Source organism: Ranitomeya variabilis, chromosome 3 (assembly GCF_051348905.1).
Source record: "Ranitomeya variabilis isolate aRanVar5 chromosome 3, aRanVar5.hap1, whole genome shotgun sequence".
In the NCBI taxonomy this organism is placed as follows: domain Eukaryota; kingdom Metazoa; phylum Chordata; class Amphibia; order Anura; family Dendrobatidae; genus Ranitomeya; species Ranitomeya variabilis.
The window spans coordinates 93,145,670-93,162,709 of record NC_135234.1 but is presented as its reverse complement, the minus strand read 5'-3'; the positions used below and the strand labels follow the sequence as shown (position 1 = coordinate 93,162,709).

The following is a 17,040-nucleotide window of genomic DNA, read 5'->3' as shown; positions in this document are numbered from 1 at the left end:
AAGGTTCTGGATGACCTACTTAACAAGGCAGGAGAAAGAAGGAAGGGCTTTCCTAAACAGTTTCTTCCTTCTTATAGGAGAGCGTTTAGAAGACGGCCATTTAACAGGAGGAGGCCGTATGAGGCCCAAAAAGATCGGTGGGAAACAAAAGAAACCAGACCGAAAGGTGCCTTATATAGTAATCCCGAAACATCTAAGCGGGGGAGATACCATCAGTGATGAATACCCAGTAGGTGGCAGACTGAAATTCTTTTATCATCAATGGGAAAATATAACCTCGAATCAATGGATCCTTCAGCTAATAAAATCTGGATTAAGATTAGATTTCTTTAAATTACCACAAGACAACTTTGTAGTAACATCTCTAAAAGCGCCGGAACAACAGGAAGCGCTTCAGTTAGAAATTCTGAGCCTTTTGGCAAAGAATGTTCTCATCGAAGTACCAATAAACCAGGAAGGGAGGGGGTTTTATTCCTCTTTATTTTTGGTTCCAAAACCTGATGGTACTTTTCGTACTATAATTAATATAAAAAGACTAAATGCATTTTTGGTTGAACACACCTTTAAGATGGAATCTATAAGATCTACTATAAAACTCTTGTTCCCTAGGTGCTTTATGGCAGGTCTGGATTTGAAGGATGCGTACTATCATCTTCCAATTCATATAGAACACCAACAATATCTCAGAGTTGCAGTAGTTCTACAAGGCCGGATCCGTCACTTCCAATTTACGGCCATGCCATTCGGCCTATCTATGGCGCCTCGGATCTTCACGAAACTTATGCTAGAGGTGATGGCCCATCTACGTCATCAAGACACATTAATTGTACCCTATTTAGATGATTTCTTAATAATTGGTAATTCAGCATCTCAATGTGAAAAACGCTTGTCTAATACCGTTTCATCATTGCAGGCCTTAGGTTGGATTATAAACTTCAAAAAATCCAGACTTCTTCCAGAAACTCGTCAGTCCTTCCTAGGACTAGTCTTGGACTCTGTAAGTCAAAAATGTCTTTTACCAGAATCCAAAAAGTTAATCATAGTTTCAAAGGTCGCTACGGCAAGATCAAATCCTCGTATGTCCCTCAGAGAGGCCATGTCTCTCTTGGGCTCTCTCTCCTCCTGCATTCCTGCGGTTCAATGGGCCCAATACCATACCAGAACCCTACAACACCAGGTGCTTCATGCTCAGTCTCATTTCCAGGAACATCTAAATTCAAAAATCACCTTATCTGAAGACGTACTTCATTCACTTCGTTGGTGGTTAAATAAAGTCCATTTGTCCAGAGGAGTCTCATGGGCATTTAGGTCCCCTAAAATACTTACTACTGACGCAGGCCCAGAGGGGTGGGGAGCCCATCTGGGTCAAAATATAGCCCAGGGTTGCTGGACTCCTTTAGAGACTCAGCAGTCTTCCAATTGGAAGGAGTTAAATGCAGTATATTATGCTTTAAATTCTTTCCTTCCTCAGCTTCGAGGTTCTCATGTCAAGATCCGGTCGGACAACACAACTGTCGTCGCGTATTTAAATCGGCAAGGCGGAACGCGATCGGAAAGTCTCATGTGTTCAGCGGCAGACATCTTCGATCTAGCAGAACCCAATTTTCTATCTCTCACGGCGGTCCACATCAGAGGTATAGAAAACTCAAGGGCCGACTTTCTAAGTCGCCACACGCTCCGCCAGGGAGAATGGACCCTCAATCCTCGCATATTCAAAAACATAGTGGACATTTGGGGCCTTCCGCAGATAGATTTATTTGCGACCAGGAGCAACAGGCAAGTACCAATGTTTGCATCCCTGAATGTGGCAGATCGTCCAGATCTAGTAGACTCGCTCCAGTATCCATGGAATTACGATCTAGCCTACGCCTTCCCACCAATGATGCTAATTCCTTTGGTGATCAAGAAAATAAGAGAAGAAAGATCAAAGGTGATTCTGATAGCTCCATTTTGGCCAAAGAGGCCTTGGTTCTCCTGTCTTCGAGCGATGTCAGTTTGCGATCCGTGGATTCTGCCAGTGACTACAGACCTACTCTTTCAGGGTCCATTCTACCATCCACAAGTAAAGGGCCTCCACCTCACGGCGTGGAACTTGAGAGGCAGATACTAACTTTAAGAGGGTTTTCTCAAGAACTAATCAATACATTACTGTTGAGCAGAAAAAAATCTACAACTCTAATCTATAGCAGAGTATGGAGAAAATTCCTCAACTTCTATACAAAACCCTTCTCTAAGGTTCCTATTAAACCAATCCTTGAATTTTTGCAGAAAGGTCGTGAGATGGGGTTATCAGTTAATACTCTGAGAGTTCAAGTGTCTGCCCTGGGAGCCCTCTATAGTGCTAACATTGCTAGTAATAGATGGGTAACTAGATTTATTAGGGCATGCGAGAGGTGTACACCGGTTCATGTTCCACGCCTGCCACCCTGGGACCTGAATCTAGTCCTAGACTCCTTATCTGGTCCTCCCTTTGAACCTTTATATTCTATCCCTCTTAAAAACATCACATACAAGGTAGCTTTACTGATAGCCTTAACTTCTGCCAGAAGAGTGGGTGACATCCAGGCCCTCTCTATAGACCCTCCATTCCTAATAACATATCAGGATAGGATAGTTCTCAAACCTGATCCTTCATACCTCCCTAAGGTAGCTACAAAATACCATAGAGCCCAAGAGATTTTTCTACCTTCCTTTTATGATAATCCAGCAAATTCGGAGGAGGAAAAACTACATATGCTTGATGTTAAAAGAGCAGTCCTGGGCTACATAGACAGAACCCGCTCTTGCAGACAGAGTAGGGCTCTGTTTGTGTCTTTTCAGGGTCATCGAAAAGGCCATGGAGTCACGAAAGCTACCTTGTCCCGGTGGATCAGAGAGGCTATCCATCTTGCATACTTGTCAAAAGGCGAAAGTCCTCCAGAGGGAGTAAAGGCGCATTCAGCTCGAGCCGTATCATCCTCGTGGGCGGAGAATAAAGACATTCCCATCGAGCTCATATGTAAGGCCGCAACCTGGTCGTCGCCTTCAACTTTCTATAGACACTATAGGCTTGATCTGTCTTCCGCTTCTGACTTGGCATTCGGGAGAGCCGTCCTTAGTACGGTAATCCCACCCAGGTGAAGGGTCTCTGAAAGTCTCTCAAAGTGGGTGCTGTCGTGGCGAAGGGTAAAAAGCCGGATTACTCACCGGTAATGCCCTTTTAATGAGCCACGACAGCACCCTGTCACTTCCCACCCTTGTAGATATGTATAGTTATTAATACAAAATATTCTCATGGGTGATTATAGATATAATAAAATGTACTAATAATTAAGAATGTATACTAATTTAACAATGGCGGTTCCTCTTGTACTCTGAAAAACAACTGAGGAGGAGAGGGGGGCCGCCCTTTTATCTCTGTAGGTTTCCTGTTCCTATGGGCGGGTCCCTCTCTCAAAGTGGGTGCTGTCGTGGCTCATTAAAAGGGCATTACCGGTGAGTAATCCGGCTTTTTTTTGTGTTCATTAAGGTTATGTGTCCACGTTAAGGATTGCATCAGGATTTTTCATCAGTATTTGTAAGCCAAAACCAGTAGTGGAACAATAAGAGGAAAAGTATAACAGAAACATATGCTCCACTTTTGCATTCATCACCCACTCCTGGTTTTGGCTTACAAATACTGATGAAAAATCCTGACCAAATCCTGATGCAATCCTGAACATGGACACATACCCTAATATATCTTTATTTAGCTTTCAAAAATGCTTACAAATCTGCATGAAAAAATGCATCAAACGCACTCGGATTTTTACCTGCGTTTTCTGCCAAGACAGGAAGAATCTGCACAAAAAATTCCACAGGCAAATCCACAACGTGTGCACATACGCTAATGGTTTATAGGGTTGATGTCAGCTGCCATCAATCCCTGGTGTAAGTAATGGTGTAAGTAACCACTAACCCAGACCTGGTGAGATCCAGCGACTCTGAAGAGTGGTGACGGTGGTAACAATACCGCTCTTCACAGTCGCCGAGCTCAGCGTAAGACCCGGAATATCTGAAGAGCAGTGACGTTACTGATGTCACCGCTCTTCAGAGTCACCGGGTCTCGTGCTGCGCAGCGGAACCAAAAGTGGCTGTAGGCAAAGTGTATGGAGCATCAGAATGAGGTTCCACAATCCCTTCGTTATCTACGAGATCCAGTTATGTAGGTAAGGTAGCGGTTTTTCTTGGTAGTGCAACTAAAAGCAATAAATAGGACTGAGCTGTAATGCTGGATACAGCTGGGATTATATGTTATATAGTCGTGTTACACTCCATTTACTTCTTATAACCTACTGTACAAAGATATTATACAGTCACCATGTGACAAGTGGGCCTGTGTGACTTCAAATGCCAGGGCTGAATTTTAGTCCCAGTCCGGCCCTGGAGCCAGTGTCCGTCCACACTGCCCGACAAGCTAGGGCAACTTTTATCCCCATGACTGGGGAATCTTCTGTACTCACTATGGCACAGGTCCCTTCCTTGGACAAGCCTGCCCGGGCACTGTTCTAAGAGCAGGAAGTACCCTCCCTTTGATCCTGAGGCTTTGCACCATCCTCCTTTTAACTCCTCCCAACGGTTTAACCCTTTGTAAACTATCCATATGCTAAAAAATACATTTTATATTACAGTATTAAACAGCACATGCAAGAACATTACAGACTTTACATCAATGAAACGTTGGGAACCACACATAACACATATGCTCGTTATTCAGGAGAAGTCAATTGAGGGTCCCTGCCACCTCCTTACACGACCTTCAAGAATAACCCTTGCACAAGGATAGTGAGGGCCCTAGCTCCAGGGACAGTTGCAGGCCACTTCTCACTTACTTCAGATCGGCACATCGTGACACACAACATTCTGTTGATTCTATACGGCCTGTAGGATAAACGAATTAAATAATAATAATAATCTTTATTTATATAGCACCAACAAATTCCGCAGCGCTTTACAGCTTAACAGTTTCAAACACAACGGTCATAAGTAACAACGTTAGCAATACAATAATTAAAGCAAAATAAGATGACCCTGCTCGTGAGAGCTTACTAAATCAATGTTTACTGACTAATTTAAGGGATTTAAGTCATTTTTCCATCCATATTTGCTTGCAGAGTAATTTTCCTGCTTTTACCCCATTTTGCTTCCTTTTGTATCCCCCTAGCCCCTTTTCCGACCATTTTACAGCCATTTTACAGCACCAAAGTTCAAGTCCCCTTTGACTTGCTTCGGGTTCGGGGAGGAATTAGTTCACTGTGCATTCAGGAACATAGTAAGGTTGGAGACCTTGGTCTTTCTACCTTCAAGAGTACCACTGGGACAGGGATAGTTGCAGAGAACTCTTCCCCTTACTTCAGACTAGTGTCCAGACCCGGACGGCAGGTGATTTTGATGCTGTGAATTTAATAGAATTCAATACAAATTCAATTCACATCAAATTAATTAGATCAACTCTTAAGGCACAGTTACCTGCAGCCTATGGCTTCAATTGTTAAAGACAATTTACACTCTAGCAATACATATATACTTATCACAGCAAGCAAAATAGCGCACTTACATCAAGACATTGACATCACTCCGCCTCCTACCTTATTATACCTTATTATATATGATCAATGTGGTCTAGTTATCATTAGTGATGAGTAAATAGCGAAATATTCGGATTTGGGAAAAACGGCACAAATACTTTATAATATCGGTATATTCCTACCGAATAATGGATCCAATGCAAATCAATGGGAAAGCTGAATATTTTTCTGCTAGACTCAACAAACAGGTCTGGGGACATGAGAACAAAAGCTGAAATGGATGGGATAGATAGATAGATAGATAGATAGATAGATAGATAGATAGATAGATAGATAGATAGATGGATATGAAAAGCCAGCAGTAAAATCACAACATGACAGGTTAGAATTGATTAGAAATGGTAGATATATAAACAGACAGAAGAGATAGATATACAAATGTCAGTGACACACAAACACACATACACCACAATGGAATCAATGGTGCTATATAAATAAATAATAATACAGTGCCTTGCGAAAGTATTAGGCTACCTGGAACTTTTCAACCTTTTCCCACATATCATGCTTCAAACATAAAGATACCAAATGTACATTTTTAGTGAAGAATCAACACGTGGAACACAATTGTGAAGTTCAACGAAATGTATTGCTTCTTTTAAATTTTTGTGGAAATTCAAAAACTGAAAAGTGGGGCGTGCAATATTATTTGGCCCTTTTACGTTCAATGCAGCAAACTCACTCCAGAAGTTCATTGTGGATCTCTGACTGATCCAATGTTGTCCTAAATGCCTAATGATGATAAATATAATCCACCTGTGTGTAATCAAGTCTCCGTATAAATGCACCTGCTCTGTGATAGTCTCAGGGTTCTGTTTGAAGCACAGAGAGCATCATGAAGACCAAGGAACACAACAGGCAGGTCTGTGATACTGTTGTGGAGAAGTTTAAAGCTGGATTTGGATACAAAATGATTTCCAAAACTTTAAACATCACAAGGAGCACTGTGCAAGCGATCATATTGAAATGGAAGGAGTATCATACCACTGAAAATCTACCAAGACCAGGCCGTCCCTCTAAACTTTCATCTCAAAGGGGCCGAATAATATTGCACACCCCACTTTTCAGTTTTTGAATTTTCACAAAAATTGAAAATAACCAATACATTTTGTTCAACTTCACAATTGTGTTCCACTTGTTGTTGATTCTTCACCAAAAATTTACATTTGGTATCTTTATGTTTGAAGCATGATATGTGGGAAAAGGTTGAAAAGTTCCAGGGAGCCAAATACTTTCACAAGTCACTGTGTGTATGTATATATATACATATATATAAATATAAATATAAATATATGTATATATATATATATATATATATACATATATATAAATATAAATATAAATAAATATATATATATATATATATATATATATATACATATATATATATATATATATTTTATATCTATCATCTAAGAAAAGCTGGCAATTCAGCAGCCATGTACTGTAAAATCACAGCAGGAGCCAACACCATAGACTAGATGGATTACACACAGTATATACACAGACTAGATAGCTAAACAGATGCCATTGACAATTAGTACAGTGTGTGCAGCTTATTGCACATATTTAATTATTAAAAGATTATTCTTCAGAAAAAAAGGTGTGGGTTCCCATGTAGTTTTCTTAACCAGCAGAGGGAAAGACGACAGCTGGGGGCAGATGTTTATAGCTGGGAAGGGGGTAATACCCATGGAGCTTCTCAGGCTATTAATATCAGCTCAATGCTTTATACTGAGCCTTTACTGGCTATTAAATTGGGGGAGCCCCCCCAAAAATGATGTAAGGTCCTCCTATAATTAATAACCAGCAAAGGTATGCAGACAGCTGTGGGCTGATATTAATAGCCTAGGAAGGGACCATGGATACTGCCCCAGGCTAAAACATCAGCTCTCAGCTGCCACAGGAAAGGTACATCTATAAGTTGTGCCAATTCTGGCACTTAGCCTAGCTCTTCTCACTTGCCCTGTAGCGGTGGCAAGTGGAGTGATAGTTGGGGGAGTTGATGTCACTTTTATATTGTCAGGAGAGGAGTCAATAAGATCCCACCATTACTAACCCCATAGTCATATTGTATAAAAACACAGACACCCTGAAAAAAATTCTTTAGTTGAAAGAATTACACGGATTCTTTTAGTAAATCTTAATTAAACCATACTTACAACATCGTCCATTTCACTGACGCCATTGTCTTCTGCAAAAGAGTTAAAATAAAAAAACAACAACATTCCTCACCTTTCTGCAGAGAAGATGATAATCAATTTGTCCTGTGACAGGTCTAGCTCTGCTACATCTTGATTGCAGGCTGCATGGTTGCATGATGCGACCATACAGCCTGCCATCCAGCAAAGACACTGAGCATGCTACCACTGCCCAGTGTCTCGTTGTGAACTTGTAGGACCTGTCTGATGTCACCACGAGTGTGAGAAAGTTTTAAAGCTCCCACTCCCATTGAAAAGGTCCTGGAAGTTTAAAGCCAATGAACTCACTTCACCTACCTGACGTCAGCATGAGCGCCAACAGATGTTTTCCCACGGCGCTCTCGCTAACGTCAAATCGGTATCTGAGATGTCAGTGCCCGTGTGTGTAATACATGTGGCAACCATGTGCCACCAGTGTTCCACATCAGTATCACACAGCAGGTGCCAGGGAAGCAGCAGTACAGTAAGCGCTGTTTCCCTGTGCCTGTTGCTGATGATGACTCATCATTAGGGTTGAGCGAAACGGATCGTTCATTTTCAAAAGTCGCCGACTTTTGGCAAAGTCGGGTTTCGTGAAACCCGACCCAACTCCAGCATGGGATTGGCCACGTGGTCGGCGATCTTGGCGCCAAAGTCGCGTTTTGTATGACGCCTTTCCCGCCATTTTTTCAGCCAATTAAGGAGTGTGGGCAGCATGATGACATAGGTTCTGGCCTGGTTTCTGCGGCGTCATAGAGCCATATTACCGTTTGGGCTGCAGTGATTTCCGCAGTCAAACACAACATATGCTTTGCACGGAGGAGAGAGAGAGAGAGAGAGAGAGATTAAGTAAATGTAAAAAATAATCCACATTGACTTGCATTGGGTTTCGTGTTCCGGTCCAGAACCCGACTTTACAGTAGAATCGGCCAATTTCACGCGATCCGACTTTCGAGAAGGTCGAGTTTCACAAAACCCAACTCGATCCTAAAAAAGCAAAAGTCGCTCAACCCTACTCATCATCATTTTCCCCAGCACTGCTGATGATCAACACGAGCAGGGGAGAATGATGAGAGTTGTAGTCAGGAGAGAACAGTGACAGCAGGCGGTGGCTGATGGGTCTATTACTCCCATCAGCCTACACCTGCTGCCGCTAATAAGCAGGAGTGGCTTATGGAAGTATTCCTCACCAGCCGCCTGCGCTATGAATAAATAAATGAAAAAAGGCATGGGTTCCCCTCTATTTTCTATAGTTAGCCAGGCAAAACTGACAGCTGGGGGCTGCAACCCTCAGTTGTCAGTTCTAGCAAGGCTGGTTGTCAAGAATAGAGGGGTCCCCACACCATATTTTTCAATTTTTTAAATAAATAATTTAAAACAAATGGTATCGGGTCCCCCCATTTTCTACACAACCAGCCTTGCTAAAGCAGACAGCTGGGATCTGGTATTCTCAGGCTGGTAATGGGCCATGGATATTGACCCCCTAGCCTAAAAATAGTAGCCACCCAGAAAAGGCGCATCTATTAAATGTGCCAATTCTTACGCTTTGCTAGGCTCTCAGCCCTCTCATGCGTTGAGCCCCATCCCCAATCTGCCAGACCCCAGTAATTTCATTGCCCCTTCTCCTGCCACCCCTGCGTCGTTCACAGTGAGTCAAGCTTCACAGCTACAAACCCCCATTTCCAGCACCCTACCCCAAGAAGGCGCAGTTATTTATTTATTTTTTGTTATAAAAATAAATAATAATGTTTTTGCCCCAAAAAATGTTTGGTTAATTGTGTATTTTGCAGCCAGCAACACACACCGTGTGCCAAATAAAAAACTGTGCCGCACACTTTATTTTTTTGCCCACATCATAACTCCAGTAGTTAGCAAGTACAACACTGCAGTTTTGTGTGTCTTTAGTATAGAGATATGAGGTGGGCCAAAAAATTTATACTTGTATTTTATCCATAATCTCTTCCTTCAGCTTAGTCTGTGACTAGTGTTGCAGACTGAAGAGAAAATGGCGGCAATATAATGCAGAACTATACTCAACAGGTCATGTGTCCAAAACTCATTAGTTAGGACACCAGACCTGGTGAGTAGAGAACTGCCTTGTATAACCTCCATTTTCTCTTATGTGTACGTAATCTATTTCACATGTGAAGAGCGGAACAAAAATGGTTACCTCAATGAACCAAAAGGAATTTGTGATCAATATTGACCTGTCCATTCAAGGACATTTTAGCTATAGTGTGAAATCCTATTTTTTGTTTGTGAAACTGCCACTTAGGCGAAACTGTACTGTTTTGTTTGTTGTGAAACTATCACATAGCCGAAACTGTTTTTTTGTCTTCTCTTTTCTCTCTTTGTTTAAACAAGCAAAACTTGTATAACCACTGAAACTACCTGTACAACTATATAAAGAGGGGATAGCACCTTGAAGGCAGGCGTGCTTCAGAGGCTTATCCCAGTGATATACTATACGAGACGTGTCTTGTGTATTATTTCTGGTGATTCCCCACTTCCAAAGGCTGCTCCGACTGAGTGTGGTCCCGACATTTCCTGGCGCCTGAACAGGGACCCGAGGTCTGTGTACTCCTTCAAGAACACCGGCAGAATACGAACGAAAAGAGAATCTGGGATAATGGACGGCAGATGAATAAAAACCTGGCCAGGTAAGAGACACTGTTAGATCTCTTATATCTGCCCTGCACTGTCCGTAAGATTTTCTGTGTCGTGTCCTTTAGCGGGTAGTTCTAGTAGAGGAGGATACCTATAGCTCGGGTTCTTGAACTACTTAGGAATTGACCACCTCACGGAGTACGGCATTGAATGAGAGTGAATGTGAATAGAAGGTGTGTGGAAGTTGGGAATAGCCCTATAAGCCGCCCAGGGTGTTGAAACAGAAGAAGTGACTGTCCCACTGGGCAACGTGGTTGCGTCCTTTCGGGGAGACCTCCGCGCCTATGTTCAATCTCTGATCCTGTCTTTGACGAAAACCTGGTGATGGATAAGTGTATGATAGTATGAGCCCAGGACAGATAAATTAGCCTGGGACAAGATACGTTGTATTTTGATCCTCTGTCTGGTTGCATTTGTGTTGTTTGCTATAGGTGTAGGAATCAGGATTTTTTTACATCAACACGGTACGCAGAAGCCGTTAAACATCCTAGCTCCTTAGGAAGAAAGTAACGAGGTATTCTCATACCCAAACGCCACCTAGGGCAAGAAAAGAAAAAAGCTCAGGATAAGAAAATGGGGAATAAGCAAACAAAGTCGGAACCAGAAGAATTAGATATCTATACTATCATAAAGGAGAGAAGTGGTGAAGATGCCACTAAGGGGCTGAGAAAGATTTTTAGTAAGTTTGGAGTTACTAAGGCAGAAGCTTTTAGTAGAAAAAAATGGGAAGGAATTCAGGAAAAAAAAAAGGCATAATCAGAGACAAGAAATGGATAGATCAGATCCAAGCGTTGATTGATGTCTCTAGGGTAGCAGAAAAAGAGGGATGGACATATAATCAACAGAATAAAAAGTGGTGTATTAGACCCGCAGGCTACGGAGAAAAACAAAATGTGGAATATAAGAACACCCCACCCCCATACCTTAACCCACATGCCCCATCTTTTCTCCAAACACCACCTCAAAGTTTAGCCGGACCAGGAGGATGGGTATGTCCGCACTGTGGACAACAAAATCCAGACTGGAGAAATGATTGCCTAGCCTGTGGTACACCTAGACATGGCGCTGTACTTGCCCCTGTTAGGGTAGTACCAAGACCCTTTAGGGAACCTGGTGCTGACGGAGTAATGGGAACTAGATATCACCAAACTCGACAATATTTCCCTTGGTCCCCCGCTGAAGGCATGTCTCTCTTGCAAAACGCACCAGATCCCACCCAGTGTCCAGTTAGATTTGCACAATATATACAGCAAATTATGCAGACTCACGCTGGAGTTTGGGCAGATGGAGAAGAATTATGTAGAATGAAAATGACTCCTGGACTCTTCCAGGAGCTATTAGCAAATCTACAGGTACATAGGCCCCAGGCAGGAGATGGTGCCTTACAAACGATAGAATCAGGTACGCAATTTGTAGATCACTTAATGGTTTTCATGAGGGAAAAACAGAGGCAGAGAGGAACAACGGGAGTGGTGGCTCAGAAATCTGGACAATCAGTAGACGAATATTATCTAAGTGTAGAAAATAATTTCAGAGATGAAGACATGGATCTAACCGCTTCAGGAATGATGAGGTTAGTTACAAAAACCTTTATAGATGGCTTGTCTCCAAAAGTGAAGGAAAAGCTTAAGGCCGCAACCCCTGATTGGAGAACCTTGGAAGACCCACACCTGGCTAGACAGAAAGCTGTAGGGATAGAAATGGACTTAAGAGAAAATTCTAAGCCAGTAAGAATTGCACAGGCTAATACTGGCTCTGCTAATCAAAAGTTTACTTGTCATTACTGTAAGAAGCCAGGACATTTCCAAAGGGAATGTAGGAAGAGAAAAGCAGATATAGATTCAGGAACCTTTGTACCCAAAAATAGGATAAATAACCCAGCGCCTGATCAAACAGACAGCTCAGAATGACTGAAGGTTATGCAGGTCTCTCTTCCTTCTAGAAGACCAATAATACAAGTTGAGGTTGAGGGTAAAAATGTACCTTTTCTGATAGATACGGGAGCAACATCCTCCATTTTAAATCAAGACTTTTTACCATATCCTGACAATATATCCTCAAAGGTAACATATGCAGAAGGGTATGATGGTAAAATTCAGGCATTGCCCTTTACAAAACCTTTAAATGTGAGCTTTGGCCCTAAAACCTTTGTATCCAAATTTTTATTTGCTAAAGGTGCACCTACCTGCTTGCTGGGTACTGATGTCTTAAGTAAAATGCACGCAAACATCCATTTTAGAGAAAATGGCACAGTTATGCTGACCATCCCTGAAGATGCAGAAACTCTGGAACAATATGTTAGAATACAGGCAATGGAGGATTTTCCCGAAATTTACACTCAACAAGCAAAAATTGACTTGTCTCGGGTTCCTGACAGCCTATGGGCAAAAGGAGACACTGATGTAGGATTCTTATCAGTAGCTCCTATACTGTTAGAAACTGCCCCGGGAACCATTTTACCTCAGCTTAGGCAATACCCCATCAGCGCCCAGCAAGAACTGGCGATTTCTCAACAAATTCAGGATTATGTGTTACAAGGTGTTTTGGTAGAAATCAGGTCACCCGCCAATACACCCTTATATCCTGTTAAAAAGAAAGTTTCCTCCAAAGAAACTATGGTGAAATATCGCATGGTGCACGACCTACGGGAAATCAATAAGGTTTTGGCACCAGTCACCCCTGTGGTACCGAATCCTCATACCTTACTGTCTCAAATTCCCAGCACTGCTGCATATTTTACGGTAATTGACTTATCAAACGCATTTTTTTCTGTGCCACTACATAAGAACTGTTGGCATTTGTTTGCCTTTACATTCAAGGGTAAACAATTAGCATGGACAAGATTGCCACAAGGTATGGTACACTCACCAACTTTGTACTCTGAAGCAATGCAGACCGTGCTGAAAAATTTCACCCCAGAACCAGGAGTAGTCATTCTACAGTATGTAGATGACTTACTTATTTGTTGCCCTGATGAGCAGATGGCAGTTACCTCAACTGTTAATTTCTTAATTTTTCTAGCGCAAGAAGGCTGTAAAGTAAATAGACAGAAACTCCAGGCTTGTCAACAAACAGTCGTGTTCTTAGGTCACTGCATATCACAGGGCATCAGACACCTCACACCTCAACGTACGGAAGCCATACGTAACATGCTTGAACCCAGGAATCACAAACAGCTGCATGCTTTCCTGGGTATTGTTTCACACTGTAGACAGTGGATCATACATGCAAGTCAACTCATGCAGTCTTTATATGACTGTATTGCCAACACGCCATATTCACTCAGTGAAGAGGCTAAACAGTCATTTTCCTCTTTGAAAACAGCACTGGTATCAGCTCCGGCTTTGGGACTCCCAGACTACACTAAACCTTTTCAATTGATGGCAGCTGAGATATCCTCACATGCTACAGGGGTGCTCACACAAAAACATGGAAACAAACAGAGACCTGTGGCATACATATCAGCTCATCTGGACCCTGTAGCTAGAGCCGCACCTTCTTGTGTAAGAGTAGTAGCCGCAATTTCACTGTTATTAGATAAAGCTTCTGAGATTGTTCTTGATCACCCACTTCTAGTTCAGACCACTCATGATGTACATGGCATTCTTAACCAGGTCCAACCTAAACATATTTCAATGGCCAGACACCTCCGTCTCCAATGTTCCCTACTACTGCCGCCCAACATTTCCTTTGCCAGGGTTCAGACTCTTAATCTCGCGTCTTTGCTCCCTTTAGAGTCTGAGGGGGGTACCATACCTGAGGAAACTGCACTCTCCAACTCCTTTGACCCATCAGAGTCAATGCATGATTGTGTACAATTAATGGAACAAGAGACTCAGGGCTTACGTAATGTACGTGACAAGCCACTCTGTAATGCTACATTTGAACTTTTCATAGATGGCAGTAGATATGCAGATATGAATGGACAATTTCATACAGGTTATGCGGTAGTAACTCAGCATGAAGTGCTGAAAGCAGAACCTCTCCCTGCTAATCAGTCTGCACAAGAAGCAGAACTTACGGCATTAGTTGAAGCTCTAAAAATAGCCAAAGATCAGACAGCAAACATATACACTGATTCTAGATATGCACATGGCATTATTTTCGATTTTGGCGTAATATGGAGAGCCAGAGGTTATATGACTGCTTCAGGCCAACCTGTTAAACATGCCTCCCTCATTAGACAGATTCTGGAGGCAGCACAAGAAACTAAAGAAATAGCGGTGATAAAGGTAGCTGCACATGTGAGACTCGACACCGAGGAAGCCAGGGGTAACGATAAAGCCGACAAAGCAGCAAAACAGGCAGCACGTAAACCTTTACATCATGCCCACACACTAGATAGCTCTGAAGATGATGAGGAGAGATTGAAGGAAGCTCAGAAACAGGTAGACGACGAAGAACGAGGGCAGTGGCAGAAAAAAGGGGCAGAAGATCAGCAAGGATTATGGAAAAAAGGAACTTTGTTGTGTTTACCCAGAGCCTGGTACCCCGCAGTGGCGAGTGACCTCCACCTACCTACGCATGTATCGGCAAACGGTATGACGCTCAAGGTAAAAGAAAGGTGGTTGGCTCCAGGCTTTGGTAATTTCGCTCGGAACATGCGCTATATGCCTGGCACACAATCCAGGTCAGACCATTAAAACCCCAACCAAGCATCATGTAAGACCACTGTATCCCTTTCAAAGACTCCAGATCGACTACATCCAGCTTCCTAGGTACAACGGATACGAATATGTGCTTGTGTGTGTGGACATGTTCTCAGGGTGGCCAGAGGCTTATCCAGTTCGTAAAGCCTCAGCAAAAACTACTGCCATTAAAATAGCACATGAACTGATACCCCGTTATGGCATGCCTGAGGTGATCGAGTCAGATAGGGGTACCCATTTTACTGGAGAAATATTCCAGAATGTTATGAAAATGTTGGGAGTAGAAAACCAGTTTCACACTCCGTATCACCCACAGAGTTCAGGTAAAGTGGAAAGATTAAATGGAACAATAAAATTAAAAATCCAGAAGGCCATGGCAGAAACAGGAAAGCCTTGGACCGAGTGTCTACCACTTGCCCTGTATTCCATCCGAAACGCCCCAAGGGGGAAGGCTAAGCTGTCACCACATGAGATTCTTTTTGGTAGAGCAGCAAATTTGGGTTGTTATTTTCCACAACAACTGATGTTGAATACTGAGACTTTAACTGCTTATGTACAAGAATTACAAAAACGTTTAACTAAAGTGCATTCGCAAGTTTTTGCTTCCCTTCCAGATCCAGAAAATCTCGAAGGAGGCCACAAGTTGGAACCTGGTGATCAAATCTACGTGAAAAGACACACCAGAAAGACTCTGGAACCGAGATTTGACGGACCTTTCCAAGTCCTGTTAACAACTCCAACAGCAGTCAAGCTTGAAGGAAAGGAATCATGGATACATGCAAGCCATTGCAAAAAAGCAGTATAAGACTCATGATATTGATGTTAATAATGTTAACCTCAACGGAGGCATGGGAAAGATTGAATTCTCTAGCCCCTTTGAACAATAGATTCGTACAACATCATAGAAAATTAGTGCATGATTTGTTAAATAATACGCAACCCCTGGCAGATTGTTGGATCTGTACCCATTCACCAGTATCAGCCACAAGTATACCTTTTCTAGCAGTTCCCGTGTCAGCTGAAGAAATATTCGCTTGGCCTAATTGTTCAGACAACCTGGCCAACAACCAACCTGGCAATACTAGACTATGGAACACTACAATCGCCATACCAGTTGTGGGATGGTTAGAATTTCCTTGGTGGCAGGGCAATCTTACAGGAAAAATAGGCAACTTACAATATTTAGCACTCAGAGGAGGAGCATGGGTACCTAGGAATAAGACTGGATTAACTGATTTAGGACAGGTCCCCACTGAAAATCTACAGCTCAGTTTCAGTACAACCACCCCTTCCTCTGATGCTTTCAAACCTACAGTATTGGAAAGGTACATACATAATAGAAAATGGGAACATTCCGAGTTGTTCCCACAAGGTGATGCAAACAGTTGTACAAGTAAGCCGGGGAACCTGGTTTGCAATGAATCCGATGAGTATGTCAACGGAATGCATGTATGTGGGAATCCCGCAGCCGGGTACTGTAGCCCCTTGGGACAAAAACCCTCTTGGTGTATGCTTCAGAATATATCTAGTTTTGTGGATTTGGCTCACAGATTGGTATTGCAGCACTCAGCTTTGTGGGATCTGCCTGAGGGTACATTTTGGATATGCGGAGAAGGAGCATATAAATGGCTTCCCGTAGGTATAAAGGGTACTTGTACATTAGGACGCCTAACCCCGGCTACTTTCATAATTTCGAACAAACAAGTGAATATGCAAGCCGTGCCCAAGCACACACTGTATAAAAGAGCTGCAGATAACTCACCACGTCCCTCGGGGAGGCCACATATAGTACAAATGGGAATTCCCAACAAAATTGCTAGTACCATTTTTATTTATCCTATGTTAACACAGATGTGGGATAAATTAGTTAGAGCCACGGATTATCTAGATGACCAGATTTGGGATATATTGGACATATTAAATACTAGTATAGCTGTA

The 17,040-nt window shown here is 42.5% G+C and overlaps 1 protein-coding gene across 1 annotated transcript; it reads left to right on the top strand.

The window, feature by feature from the left end:
* The first annotated feature begins 551 nt into the window (after nt 1-551).
* LOC143815304 (uncharacterized) lies at nt 552-2,717 on the top strand. Its single transcript, XM_077294395.1, has 2 exons — nt 552-997; nt 1,472-2,717. The coding sequence occupies exons 1-2, from the start codon at nt 569-571 to the stop codon at nt 2,108-2,110; spliced, it is 1,068 nt and encodes a 355-aa protein (XP_077150510.1). The 5' UTR covers nt 552-568; the 3' UTR covers nt 2,111-2,717.
* Nucleotides 2,718-17,040: the final 14,323 nt, after the last annotated feature.